Source organism: Cinclus cinclus, chromosome 3 (genome assembly GCF_963662255.1).
Source record: "Cinclus cinclus chromosome 3, bCinCin1.1, whole genome shotgun sequence".
NCBI lineage: Eukaryota > Metazoa > Chordata > Aves > Passeriformes > Cinclidae > Cinclus > Cinclus cinclus.
In genome coordinates, this window is record NC_085048.1 from 44,550,460 (window position 1) to 44,565,421 (window position 14,962).

The following is a 14,962-nucleotide window of genomic DNA, read 5'->3' on the forward strand; positions in this document are numbered from 1 at the left end:
GTGTCTGAGAGCTTAGACCAGATGGGTGAAAATACCAGCAGTACAGAAGAGGTGTTCCCACTTAAGTTAGGGAAGCTCTAACTGTGTTTTTAAATTTTTCCTCCCACCATTTTAGACTTAGTTGGCTCATGATTTTAACTGTGTTTGCTCAGTTACTGTTTCAAATGTTTTACATGGTCATGGAGCCCATAAGAACAGAAGCTTAAAGTTAAACTATACAGAAACACAAAGAGAAAAAGTTGTTACCTTTATTTCAAAAATACCAGTAATACTGACAAATTTAAAAAGTAATTCACACTCATACAAAAGTATTCATGTGTTCTCCAAAACCACTGTATATTAAATGTCAGCATTTAAATCATGTTTTGATTTACTAAAAATAGATGTTTTTTAGCCTAGTTATTTAAGCAACTGCAAAAATCATTAAGACCAGCATTGGGCATGTAATAGAGTAGGACTGTTTGGCAGTCTAGAACAACATTCCCACACCTTGTCCCACCTCCTTCTTGGTTCATCCGCAAAAAGGAGGACAAGAAGCTACTCGACACTTTGTGTAGGTAGATCTCTAAGAAGCTCTGAGGACTCCAGTCCCCTTCTTTCCATAGGAAGACCATTGCACTTTGGAGTTTATGAAATAATGCTGAACAAACATCCTGTTTTTAAGGCTAAACTAGTTGAGAAAATTGACTGCTATCTTTCAAATTATCAGTGTGGACAGAAGAGGTTTAGTTCTGATTAAACAGGGAGTCTAAATAACAAGGCTTTTTTGAAACCACACACAGTAAAGGCTCAGACAATAGCAGTGCTCACTTTTCATTTCTAGCTCAGCTGGAACAGCCTGGGTCTGTTCACTCCACCTGCACAAATAGCAGCATCAAGATTTTCTAAAATTATTCTTGTAGGGAAAGCAAATGTCATCAAGTCCCAGTTCTTTTCGCACTCCGACTCCCGCAGTATTTGCCTTAACACAAGATCTATGTATCTATGGTTTGCTATATTGCCACAAGTTCAGAGAATGTCCCGGGCTGTCTAAAGCCAAAATACCATGAGCGGGCAGCACTTCTGCACAACCCTGTCTGTCAACTGCCAAGCGTTCGCTGCCCAGTGGCAGCAGTGATATTCCAAACATGGAAATAGCTGAAACTAAAGGAGTTATGGCACAATGGGCATCTTAACTTATAGCTACTGTTGGTCCTGAGGCTTCGTATCTTCCTCTGCCATACTGCAGCTGCAGAACATTCCAGCGTCGACAGGCAGCCAGAGACATCAGGTCATATAGCGAGTAATAGCTCTCAGAGCATAAAGTAGTTCTGCTTGCATCCGAGCTTCTACCAGAAGCAAATTTACATGGACCTTCAGGAGAGAGAAGAAGTTATGCTTTAGCAGCGTGCTCACCACCACGTGCTGCAGCCAAAGGAAGCCTTGGGGCCGTGGGTGTTGTGCTGGTGCAGCAGCAGGGGAGCGCTGCCCATGTCATCACCCCGACCTTGCTGTGGAGTTACACTGAGGGGGGCAGAGGAACCAATGCCACACCTGGTGCTGAGGCACAACGTGGTACTGACTCACGGGCACACTGGGGCAGGGCTGGGGCTATAGGAAGAGGAAATCATCCTTTAGCAGGAAAAAACAGACAAGCTTTCAAGCACACAAGCCCTTCTTCAGCAGCACAATTATGCACAGCTTGTTCAATTTCAGTGAGGCTAATGATTAGAGGCAGAAGGGCAGTGCTAGCAAAGGCAGAGGTGATGAGGACATTTGCCCCTGGGGACTGAGAGAAACATGCAGGCAGCTACCACCTGAACAACACAGAGTGCCATAAACCTGCCATCTCTAGAGACACAGGTGTTCAGTAGCTACTGGAGGTAAGAATTTTAGTTCCCCAGGTCATCCCCTCAATGCCTTTACTGCATTTCTTTGAGGATGAGATCAAAAACTTGTGGGAGGGAGGGTGTGAAAGTATTTTCTCACTGACAGCAGGTTGCTGTGAGTTTGCTCAGGCATGTAAGGGTTGTGTATGGTTTCATCTGCATGAGCTCTGTGAGGATGTATGTTCAGTTACACATATGGGAACGAGCCTTGGATTTTGATGGCTATGGGGATGCAAAGTTATGGGCTTTAAAGGATCTTTGTGCTTGGAAACCTCATCTATCATAGTTAGTCTAACTAAAACATAGGCAGTGCTTTACTTGAACCATCTTAAATCACTGTAGTTATAGGACCCTACTTTAAGGGGTTTACAAAAAACTAGAGCCTCTAATGATATGAACATTAATGATTTTTGCAATTTTTGGTTTCAGCATTGAGTTTAAGTGAGGCCAAGAAATACCTTTCCAAAGAAAAAAACCGGAAGGATATAAACTTAATGGATTCAGTATCTGTGAGGTACAATTCAGACTGTTAACCCAGCAGCAGAGCTTTTAGGCTTTAACAAAGAAGCTGCTTTGAGGCTATTCATGCCAGAAGGACCAGGGGACTGGAAAGACCCTGGGGCAGCCAAAGAGCTGTTCCAGGTCTGCTGCCAAGGGATGGATGGATCTTGCACACTTCCCTTCATCTCTGGGATACAAGCAGCACTCACTGCAGTTGAGGTGAAGCTGTACCATTCTCATGTCTAACGCCTTGTACTGCTCAGAGCTTGCCCAGTCCGTGTCAGCTGTTAGCCTGACACAGGCAGGAGGAAAAGGGAGATTATTTCAGCCTGGGAACATGACACCTCCCAATGACTTGACTGTGAGCAGAACCCCAGGAGCATCAGCAAAGCTTAAGCTGCGTGGCTGTCAGGGAGACACTGATCTGGGGCCCGTGGCTGTCCCTCAGCATGCACACCAACTGTACCTTCTCAGAGTGTTCAAATTGTCTCCAGAAGCTATCATACATTCTTTTTGTGGTCTTTTCAGGAGTGCAAACCACAGTCTTGATATAAACTTTAAAGCTGCGGTCCAACAACTGATTAATTTCACCATAGTCATAATCATCATATCTGTTTGGAATTGCAAGAAAAACACTTTCATTTTCATGCAGCAGTTATTTCACTTGCACTGCTTCTAAGTTCCTATGGCAAAACAAATTATTGGGTAAGTAGCACTAATGGCCCTCCCCCATAAACAAAAGTATGTTTAAAAATACAAGCATGTTTGCTTAATAAATAGTTGTGGTTCAACACGAGAAAGAAAAACCAATGTGTTGAGAACAAAAACAGTAAAACTGACCTTATTCCAAACATACAATGAATATAGTTCCAAATAGCTCGTCTTAGCATCGAGGTATCCACATCTTTGTGCATGGCCATTGTGTTATAAGTCAGATTATAAGCAATATGGAACTTCTCATCAAGTAGTTGTCCCACGTCTGGATAGAGACGATTAACCAAGGAATAGCCATGGTCTTCCCAGGAATAATCCTTAGAATAAGTAAAAATGCAGAATGGAACATTTCAGAAATGAACTTGTGAAGACCCAGAGCTTTAATACAGTTACAGATCCCAAGACAGATATTTCACTGGGGGTAGGGGTCATTCATTTGCTGACTTTAAGCCTCACCCATGGGGCAGTGAGAGCACAGCCATTTCCAGGTTTGGTATCTGGCACAACGAGCAGGTTGTTCCCTAAGCCTCCTGACTAAGCAGCCCCCAGCCTTTTACCTGAACACGAAAGGTGGGCACGTGCATTCCGTGTCTGGAGAAGTCTTTGTAACCATAGCTGGTATCCTCAAAGTGACGAGACACATCTCTTGTGGCTGCAGATTCTTCATCTTCTGTTAATGGCAAAAAGAATTTCACACAATTTGGAAAGAACAAATTGGAAATGTATGAGCAGAACTCCTGCAGAAGAATGGGTCTCTGTGCTTTTTAATCAAACACATTTTCACTGGACTGCCCATATTAAGATTCTGTGGTACAGCTCTGTGACTACAGCCATGGTGTTCAGAGGCAACTCCATGAAAAACACTCAGGCTTTTTCTTACAGACAAAAATATTTTTCTCCCTTCTGTTGTACTGCAGTCTTCACCATATCCCCTGAATCTAGGGCACATTTTCCCCCTAACTCAAGACGTCTGTAAAAATGTTAGGGGAAGAACCTGGTTTGGAACAGAGAGCTTATTAAAAAAGAGACGTCTATGCCAAGTTTGTCTTAGAACAAATTGTACTGAAAAGCCCATGACAACCCTAAACTTGTAATAGATTTAAGTATTGTCTCTCAGTCATCTGAAAAGTAATGTTTCATACACTTAAATAGCAAAACATGTCAAGTGTCTCGTTTTTACAGCATCTTGCAGGATGCTTAAATCTCCTGTGAAACTTCTAAAACTCTCAAGAGAGCGTTTCCATTTCTTCTGGAGATTTCTATTAAACACAACATTGGTTAGACAGTGTTACGGTGTGTCTGCAAGCAGCCACGAATCTTGGTTCTACCTTGCTTTTAAGTGTTCCTGGAAGAAAACAAGGCATCCCTAATCTTGATTCCTTCAAAGAAATGGTAATGTTTGTGAGACATCTAATATCACTTCTTTCCCCTTCTGCAGGAGTATTTCTTCAAATAATTTGGAAAAGTTATAATAAACGCATATACAGACTACATCTGTGCTACCTGAAGAACACACGAACATGCTTTCTCTCTTCTCTCTTTCAAAACGCGTGGCCATCTCTTCTTGGCTGGCTTCCTCTTCATCTCTGCACTCCTGCAGCTGCTTCATTTTCTCCATAAGAGCTTCAACTTCACAGACAGACTCCGTAGACTAAAACGAAGAGAAAGAGATTTCATTTTCATGCAAAAAGAACTGACAGTGATAGCAGAAATTGCCAAGCCAGAAAGCTTGAACACAACTCAAGTCCTTTACATCTTTAAATAGAGATTTTTCAAGGAACACAGTTTTTGAAAGAAACCTGTACTGACCCAGTGGTTTACATTTAGTCATCATCTTTTCTCAATTAGATCCTTGGTATTTTTAGCAGGATTTAAAAATCACAGCATTTTGGAACTAGTTGTTCTCACACTAAAATTAGTTTCTCTAAGTCTAAATGTTCAGCAACTGAAAAACAAGGAGCTGTAACAGAAATTCTGATAGAGGAAGTAACCACAATTTAACACTCAACTGTATTTTTCCCTCCTCTGCTTACAGAGAAGAAACACTGAAGGAAAAAGGAAGGGTGAGTATAAATGCAGATTTAATGAAGCCTCAAAAGAAAGCCAGTGCAAGATAATCAGCTTTCGCAAGAGCTCTTTTACCACCACAAGAATTCAGTAATTGATCTTGTAAACCTTCATAAGCACCAAAGTAAAGTAAAATTATCTTTAATTTATACAGTTCTGCCCCTTTCCTCCCTGCCTTTTGCAGTCTGCTCCTTCAGAGAGCCAGCAAGATCCATCAAACGAATTTAAATGCCACCCACACCACTGCAGTAAAATATCACAAGCAAGGATCTTGCAGTGAGAACACCCTTATAGCTGTTCTTAAAACAACAATTAGTTCACATCATGCTTTTCACCAAGGGAAAACAAGTCCAGATCAGCAAAACTGCTGCAGGCAGGAGAGAATGTTTTAAAGAGAGTCACAAAGTTGTGAATGATCTGTTGTGTTATGCGTGACAAACAGCTCAAGGGAAAAAAGTCAGAGCCTGGAATCAGAGGAAGAGCCAACTTTCCACTGCACTGATGAAAAAAACATTCCTGGCCACTGCTGCTCAGGACAGGTGTCATGAAGTAGCTGAGGCTGGGACTCATCTCAGTTCACCTTTATGAATGACAGGCAGAAAAAAAAGGACAACAGAGGTTGTGTCCGTTTCTCCCTTTGGTAGCTTTCCCCAGCTTCCAAATATAATTTCAGCTCCTCCTAAGTCCATTTTTTCAATACCCACATCTGGATTAGGCTCATCAATCCCACTCTCAAAGAATAAAGAGACAGGCACCCTCCATGTATTAAGTTTACAAAGAAACGACTATTATTGGAAGAGATTGTTTGTTCAGACACTTACTGCAATACTTCCAGCTTGGCTGGCATGGATTTCATCCACCCCGTGGTAACCATTTGTTATATCACATATGCAGTAGTTACTGACAGAGGGGGGTCTGAAGGTGTGACCCCCTTCACAGTCTATCTCTGGGCTGATTCCACAGCCAAACGTGAAGGAAGCAAGGGAGTGGTAGTGTGTAAGGAGAACGACTGCATGGATCAGCTCTGCCAGGGACCAGCTGTTCTCTTCAGTCTTCAAAAGTTGCTTTAAAAATAAAGTAAGACAAAAGTATTAAAGCAATTCATTTGACCCTACTTTAATACAGTTTATCAACATATTTCTTTGCCACGTAAAATTATTTTTCCAACATCCAAATGTGCTTCCTAACTCTCTGCTGCCATTAGTGTGTTCAATGACCTGTTACCAGGTGACCTCCCAGACACAGACCTGCTTGGATAAGCCACAAAGGACAAAACTTCTCTCCCCTCTCTGTCCCTAGGCAATTGAATAAGCTGGGGTTTCTCTTTTGCACCATGTGGTTTCTGTTGAGGCCATACTGACTTGCATTGAGATTTCACACCTCTGATGAGGATGCAACCACAGCTGTTGCATGTTTGTTCAAGGGGTCTTTACAGCATCAGAAAACCCAGGCAACTCCTTGCAGAGCAGCCATGTGAAAACTTGGCACCAGGGCGAGGCTCCTTCCACCTTGTCCCTGTGAGTGGAATACTCTAGATTCGACAAGAAGCTTCAAACCCCAACTTCCCCTTCAGGCAGGAAAATGTGGGAGGTCTGGGGCCTTCTGGCAGAGTGTGCGCCCTCCCCCACAGCACAGCAGCGTCCTGCCTCCACCTCTCACCAGGCCAGGCAGCACCCAGGAAGTCCCAGCACAAACGTGCTCCTCGTGCTCCTCACTATGGGCACAGAGGACAGCAGAGGGGGTGGAAGAAGCAGCCCCTTGGTGGTTTGTTGGTGCTGCAGTCCTGGCTGTGCTGTACCACTACCACTCCCCTGGGCAGCTCTGTCAGCCTGCTCTCTCCATCCCAGCCTGAAAACTCAGCATTTGAATGGCAGCAAACCAGACAAAAATGTGGTGGCTGGAGTTCTGCCTGACTTCTGGCAGCATCTCAGAAACACCCGGGGGTTCTGGCTGCTGAAAGCACACAGGTGGAGGAGGAAGGTGCACATCTGAGCACATCGTCATTGCACCAACAGAATTACAACACAACAGGGAAATTTCAGTGTGTTGTAAATTAAATTTGTTACTCATTTAAGAGAGGTTATGATCCTGTTAGTTTTACACAACAGGGCATAAGTGACACCATATCATGCAATGATGTAGCACTGAAATCAAACTCATTACTACAGAATGTCTTTCACCCTGTCTGGCTCTGAACCCCAAGAATCTGTGGTTGCTTTACTGAAAAAAGGAGACATTCGCATTACTCCACAAAAGACCTACCTCAATATGTTCCTTGGTGATAAGCCAGGGTCGGTGAGCCAACATTTTGTTCAGTTCTCCTAAATTTTGCAATTTCTGAGGTGCATTTTCCAGACCATTCAACCATTTAGGGTCTCCACCAACGTGAAGGAAGTCATTCACATGGAGGTTAACAAGGTAAGAGCACTGATGTCGTGCTGCAGCCTAGAAAGGAATACAGTGTGATACAGAAAACAATATCAGAAAGTTAGTACTTTATCACAAATACCATAAGTTATCATTTCCTCAAAACATCCAAGAATAAAATTTGCACTGATCAAAGACTCAAGTAAAAAAAGATTTCTGAGATAACACATCAGCTTGTTTTGATCATTGTTCTCACAACACAAATATCCCTTATTCATACACACCACCATTATGCTGGCTACAGGTGCAACATGCCTATACCCAGGGAGAAATACAGGCATGGATTTATTACATGTCCTGAAGCAAGTAATCCATACTGCATCATACTCCCCGGGGGAGAAAAAGCTATCTCTAGCTGCACCTTTACCAGCAACAATCAAAAGCAGGTTTTAGACTACAGGTAGCTTCTCAGCAAAGAAAGGCCCAGTATCATTTACTCCAACACTTCCTACATCAAATTAAGACACAGCCAAAACTTTAATTCAACTTCAGTAAGCAAAGATCATTGAAATGACAGATTAAAAATTATAAATCAATCACTTTTGGCAGAAAACTTGCTTAGAATTTACATATTTAGAAATGCATGATGGGACCAACTACTGAGTTAGAGAGGGGTGTATGTGACAGAACGCATACACAACAACAAGCTTTCTCGAGAAACAGTTTCTGAGACACTAAAGAAACCAATAATAATTGTCTCATTTCTATAGCACGCTTTTCCCCTCTTTGTCACAGTCCCACCAAATCTATGAACATGAAGTGCTGCTCTTCTGAAACCATCTGTAAAGCACACACCAACAAACCTACTCTGCTTTTCCCTTAGCTGCTGGTGAAATGCCTTTCCAGCTAGACACTGCAACACACAGTAACAGCTGCTCTCAGGCAGGGCTCGAGCCGCGGCAGCGTGGCGGTTTCCGCCTGGTGCGTACCATTATCCCGATGTAGTGCCGGTAATGGAGCGGGAGTGGGCCATCCATTTGCAGGAGATAGTGCTGAGTTTTTAGAAAGCTTTCAAGATACTGTGGGTGGAAAACCATCACCAAGGTGACATTGTCCAGTCGGCCTAGCGTGGCAAAAGACTCAGCAAACAGCGTGTGCATCGTGGCGTCCTCCTTTCCCACCTGAATTGTCTGATTGGAGAGAAAGAGCAATGAGCAATATTGTCCAAGTGCCACCAATAAAACAGCAAGTAAATATATTACCACAGCACCCAGAGGCCGCAAGTGAAAGGAATTGTACTATAAATCTATTAATGGCGTAAAATCAGTGCACATAAGGCTCATTAAATCCCTGTAATACCTCTCAAATGATTTCTCATTTAGGAGATCACACGTGGTCATATCAGCAAAAGGAGATTTTTGGCTTTAGTCTCTCCCTAATATGACACTGACTTCTCATTTTTAACTGTCTCACCTTCACTTTCTTGAATACCCCAGGCTGATCTTAGTTTATTATAACTAAAAGCTAATTGAATCATCACTTTTACTAGGGAAAAAGAGGGAAATAAGTAAAAAGCTAGCTAAGATGACAAGAGACAAAAAAAGTAAATTGAAAAAGACTACAATCCCTAGAAAACCACAAGCATATAACTAACTGTTCCTCTGTTTCAAATTCTCTTACCAGACAATCAGGAGAGAAGCAGCAGAAATGCTCATCCAAAGCACTCTGGAGCTTCTCAGATTCTTCAGAGCAGTAGAGACAGCTCAAGAAAAAGCAATCCCAGAGCAGAGGGGCAGGTACCTTGTGGACCAGTAGGAAATTACATCCGGATGTTCACAAGGAAACAGTATTGGGTTTCTCTCATGCTAGATAGCATGGGAGGGGTCATAACTATTCTAAAGCTCCCTAAGGCTCTCACTGTTCTGTACACTAGAACTGTGGCCAAAGTCTCAGGACTGAATGTGATCGCTACTGAAAATGTTTTGCAGATCAGCTGTCCTGAAACCACTGTGGGCTACTACTAAAATGATGTTCCTTAAAAGCATAAAGTTCACTATGTACTTGAAAACACTACCACACCTCCTTCTCAGGGATGAATCTGCTTGGTCCGTGTCCCAGTGGTCTAGGAATTCTTATTCCAAGTTCCTAGAAAAGAAAATTACACCACCTCAGCATTTAGTTATAAACAGCTTTTTCAGCTGTGGTTGCAAGAAAGAAAAGAGTTCTCCATTCAGAGCTGGGCTTATTTGGGTACTTGTGGTACTCTTGCACGGGCACTTTTACTAGTACTATTTGTACAAATGCAAATCATGTTTTATACAAGTGCTTTATAATTAGCTGCGCTTGTTTACAGCACACTGCCCCACTCCAGCAACAAAAAGTTCAATAACAAAGGCCCTGTCAACCACAGAAAACACACACGAATTTATATGCATGCACACACACGCGCGCACACACACACACAAACACACTACAGCCTGGTTCACAGAAAATTCTGCATAAAGCATACTTTGGCAGGGTGTCCAGGACAAGGAGTTCCGAACATGCCGGCTGCTGTGTGGTTATGCCACTGATACAAAACGAGGCTGCTCTGTGTGTGTACATCCGCAGTTCGCCAGCACACAACACCCTGTGCATCTGTCAGGAAATGAAACAGCTGTAACCCTAATCAGATTTCTTCTTCCCAACCTCAAAGAGCACTTAAACTGCTGAAAGTACCTGATCTACATTTGCATCTTCTTTCTGTTCAAGATAGGATTAAAAGCTATTCAGGTTTGCAGGGAAGGAGGGAGGGGAATTTGCTCCATCAGAACAGCAGCAGCCAGATCCTTGCACCCACTTGTGTGGATGTACTGCCTTGTAGTAAGGTGGAGGAAGGATAACCCTGGCAGTTCATTACTTGTCCTCTCCTTCAGCTGGATGAAGATTTCTGACAAGTTTATGGCACCCTGGGCCTTTCCTGCAGCCAAGGAACAAATACATAGAAGACTTGGGTGCATTTGTGTCCTGCCCATTAACACTGTTCCCTCTGGAAGTGGGGAGAGCCACATGTTCCAGGGCAGTCTCTCTATTTAGCACAGAGTAGCCCCCTGAGAAGGCACATCAGGTTTCAGGGGGCAGGTACCAAAGCAGGGCATGGCCTCATGACCTTACACTTTCACACATGCCCCCCATGCCATCGTTGCAGAGGCTCCCTCTGCCTTGTGTGTGGCACTTGCTGCAAAACAGGGCTCCTGAGGGATTACTCCCCAGTGAGCAGCTTGGCTTCCCAAGGAAAGATGGGAACCCTGCCAGCTGATGGCATGGCACTCTTGCAGATGGAGGGAGACCTGGGATTAAAGCTGAGGATGGAGCTGAGCGCTAAACACTAGGCATTATATAAACAAATGGTTTGGGCTCCTTACCTGAGCCCTCTTTCCCAATCATCTTGTAGAACATACCCATTGCCTCTGTTCCTTAGCCAAACCCACCCATTTTGTGACGATACCAACTTTGTCCAGGTTCACAAGCAGGTTTAGATGAATTAATACCATGCACTGAGCCAGCTCAGTCCACACAGAGCAGAGGGGCACCTTCAGCTGGTTTAGGCCTCAAGAGCAGACGATGCCCCGAGAGCTGCCTGCCAAATGCAGTTTGTTAACTTTGCCACATTTTCCCCACATAGGTAAAGGCTGTTACAAACATACAATACTGGTTGTACTCACTACTGCACTTTTTCTCTCTTTAGCTGAGGTTTCTATTTGCACGAGTTCACTGTACAAGAATCAATTTTATTAATCAGTTACCATTTCCTGAACTTTCCCCTAAGATTAAAAAACAGCTTTAGAGAGCTGGAAACAACGAGTGCAGGCTTAAGAGGCATGCCAAACTCTTCAGAGTCTGACAATCTCCTTAAATCCTAAAGTCAGATCAATCAATTTCTCAAGTTTTACTTGGATAAAGTAAGATCAAAGGGCACCTCTTACAAACAGTCTTTTCACTTTCCCCCCCTCAGTGTAGCTTTTTCCCACTACAAGTCCCAACATACACAAGCAAATTTTGCCTGTCAGCCAAGTAATGCTACTTGTAGGATGTAATTTATCAGCATATCTTTAAAAGTTCAGCAGAGCTTCTTATTTTTCTATAACTATACTAGAGAAACATCTTATATGCAAACAACACAAGCAAAAAGAGAGATCATTTAAATTGTAAGCAGCATTTAATTTAGCAGATGTCTGCAGCTTTCCAGATGAAGCCCTCCAAGTCAAATATCTTGAAGTTTAATTCTTGAACAACTGTTTTTCAGTCCTTCCTTCTCCCTGAACAGTTAGAAGGGGAAAACAAAAATCCAAACTCAGCTTTAAGAACCTGAGATCAGCAAGACTGCTGATGTATTTTGCTCCACAATCTAAAATACATCACAACCAATACACTTTTCTTTTTTAAAGCATACAGGAGGTCAAACTTACAATTACACAACATGTAACAGATGATATTACTCAAGTCATTTTGCAGCAAGGGTTTGGATGGTTAAGAGTTTTTTTTAATGATTAAATAAGTTGCTTTGTTTTCTATCAGGAGAGGAATCATCCCCCGATATCATGGTACCAGTCTAGTACTTGAGAAGTCTGGGGTCAAGGCTCTGTTGTGACAGAATTGTAACAAAGGATTTGTGAAGATGAGCCTGTTTCCTGTCTGCAAAATGGGGGTTTCTTCCCGAGGGTGCTGAGAACAGAAGCATTTTGCCATGAGGTGTATGCTTAACATAGTCATGAGAGTTGTGTAAAATCTGACCCATTAGGAGCCTTTTGAAAGCTTGTTCTTCAGTTACAAGCTATGGCAGACCTTTAAAAAAACTGTTTTCCTCTCTTTTTTTGGAAGCAGCATTTAATCAAGTTCTCCTACTACTTCAGAAGTAGCTGTGTGCTTCCAGCATCCCAGCATTTCAAATACTTGATAACACAGTAGCAATTCTCAAAACAGTCCTAGTGAATCCCTCCTTTGTCCTGAAAGTATTTCTATGCTTCATGACATCCTTCACTAAACCTCCGTCTTCCAAATACACTCAACTCAGGGAGCAACACTCTCCCTCTCAAAGGCAAGACCTACCTCCTGACCAGACACACCACTACATCTCTCTCCTGCACCTTTCTCTTAAAGCACCATTTCCCCTGAAGCACCAACAAGCTCTTGGTGAAGCAGTTGTGTCTAGGACGAGTAGCAGCTGGAAAAAAGCCTGTATTCCTTTTGTGTATTCCAAAAGTATAAGCAACTTTCATGCAATTCCTGGCCACAGAATTGCACACCAAAGTGACCTACTTAGTGACAAATTCTCTGCAACAAACTTCTCCTGGCTCCTTTCCTCCGGTTTGTCAACCTCACCATACCACTTTCATTCAGTCTAGAAACTCTGCAGCTGAATACAGCTCAAAGCTCAGCAGAAAACCAACCACAACTGAGGCTTTAGGTGCAAATAAATAATAACAATAACAATAATAACAATAATAACAATAATGATGATGATGATGCATCAGACGTACTCCATCTTCAAAGCCAGAACATAAAACTCAGGTGGCTGCAAAGCTGAGCACCAAGGGTGGAACAGATTTCACCCTCAACACCCAGAAGCTCAAGCTAATGGAAGGAGGTGGGCCTTGCTGGGTGGCAATCCACTCCACCACTCACCTTCCAGACATACCTTGACAGAAAAGCAAGACTTTAGCCATGTAAATGCTGTACTGCTGTGTTGACAGAGACAACCTTGAAAAACACAGAAAAGCCTCCTCTTCCCCCTTTTGTAATGTAACTTGCATTTCTGTACAACCGCTATTATTATTTCCATGGGAACTACATTCACCAGGTAGCTATCATTTTTCTATTTACATATCCCTCACCACTGCCATATCAGCCCAGCATCACATCTCCTGCATTTAGATAATGCAAGATTCCTGTGAGGTAGGACAAGCATGTTATCTCCCATGTATAAGAAGAAAAATCCTTGAGAAATGGAAAATCTACACATCTTAGAAAAGCTGCCACAGAAGACTGGTGGCTTGAGCTGAGATCTCTCAAGTCACAGGCTAATGCCCTAACCATCAGACTGTGTGCCTGTTCAGAGACTTCTCAGCCAGGAAATGCTTTATGCAAATTTACACCAAGAAACAGCACTGCAGAGCTGAGACAGAAAAGTTAATGAGACAAGTCTGCAAGCTTAATTATATACTCCCCAGTTACCACTTACTCTCACCAGTCTGGCTCAATTAGCACATCGAACTCCACAAGGACAACCAGACCAGAAGTCTGTACTGCCTGCACATACATGCTCAGGGAAGACCACTCTGAAGCTTCAAACATGTGCAAATTCACACAACGTGGAGCTCTTCTGTATCTTACAGCTGTTAATCAAGCCGAATTTTTAGGCAGCTTTTTTAAGCATCTTGACAGGAACATAATTCCTGTCAAATTTATGTAAAAAGCTTGAGATAGAAAATTGAACCACAATTGTGTAGAAGAGGTTTGTAACTACTTAAAGTACAACACATATTACCTCTACTAGTAATAGAACATTGTCTGCTTTGCTTCTGCATCTCTTTTAAATGTACATTAAAAAAAAAAGTCACAGTCTAAGCAAACACCCAATATCAGAAATTTCACTAGAAACACTGAAAACAGAATTAAGCTACAAGCCAGGTCACAGAGCCTCTGGAACAGGAGCAGCTATCTATTGCAAGCTACAGTTCTTCCTCTATTATATGCCTAAAATGCTTTTTCACATCCTTGTCGATCCCTGGCTCCTTGGAGCTAGAGCTCTGCCCCGTTCACAAAACCTCTCCCAAAACTCAATGGCATTTTTGTCCATTGAATCTAGGGACTGTTACCGAACTGCTAATTTTCATTCAAGATTGATGAGCTATAATCCACAATTCTCACTCAAACTGCTTCCCTGGTCTTAGCACAGCAAGTCATCTCCCTCCCCTCAAGTACAGTCAGTACCACTATCAAGTCTACCAGATTTCTATCTACCAGAAAAACTTATTTACATACTTACTTAGGCTGTCTCTAAATGGCAAAGGGAACATTTTATCATAGACAAGCCACAGGCAAAGTAAAATGATAATTATCAATTTACTTCACTAAACTACATTTGAATTAACATCTTTATCTGAATCATCTATGTCCTGATTAAGCACTAAGTATTGCTAGAGTAAAACAAAATTATATGAAAATCACACCGCATAATACAATATAAAACAATCTAATGTAATGAACCAGAGAAGGGAAATGAGATTGAGGTGAATTTTTTGGAGGTAACATTTTCCTAGACAACCAGTCATCATTTTACACAATCTAAGTGCTTTCTTACCCAGGCTTAGGGTTAAGAAAGGCACAATTAGTTGTGAGTTAAAAACTCTAACACAATCTCCTGGTAGAATTAACTCCTCCAGCATGCCTGTGCTGAAAACTCA

The 14,962-nt window shown here is 42.4% G+C and overlaps 1 protein-coding gene across 2 annotated transcripts in view; it reads right to left on the reverse strand.

The window, feature by feature from the left end:
- Positions 1 to 234: 234 nt before the first annotated feature.
- The window catches only part of SESN1 (sestrin 1), a 75,811-nt gene continuing 61,083 nt past the window's right edge, over positions 235 to 14,962 (reverse strand). For both annotated transcript variants that reach the window (XM_062488724.1, XM_062488725.1), the window contains exons 2-10: positions 9,597 to 9,662; positions 8,507 to 8,707; positions 7,413 to 7,595; positions 5,972 to 6,214; positions 4,587 to 4,734; positions 3,641 to 3,753; positions 3,210 to 3,400; positions 2,836 to 2,980; positions 235 to 1,353 (exon numbers count right to left, since the gene is read on the reverse strand). In XM_062488724.1, coding sequence (XP_062344708.1) covers positions 1,267 to 1,353; positions 2,836 to 2,980; positions 3,210 to 3,400; positions 3,641 to 3,753; positions 4,587 to 4,734; positions 5,972 to 6,214; positions 7,413 to 7,595; positions 8,507 to 8,707; positions 9,597 to 9,662 — 1,377 coding nt within the window. In that variant the 3' untranslated portion in view covers positions 235 to 1,266. The remainder of the gene's footprint in view (positions 1,354 to 2,835; positions 2,981 to 3,209; positions 3,401 to 3,640; positions 3,754 to 4,586; positions 4,735 to 5,971; positions 6,215 to 7,412; positions 7,596 to 8,506; positions 8,708 to 9,596; positions 9,663 to 14,962) is intronic.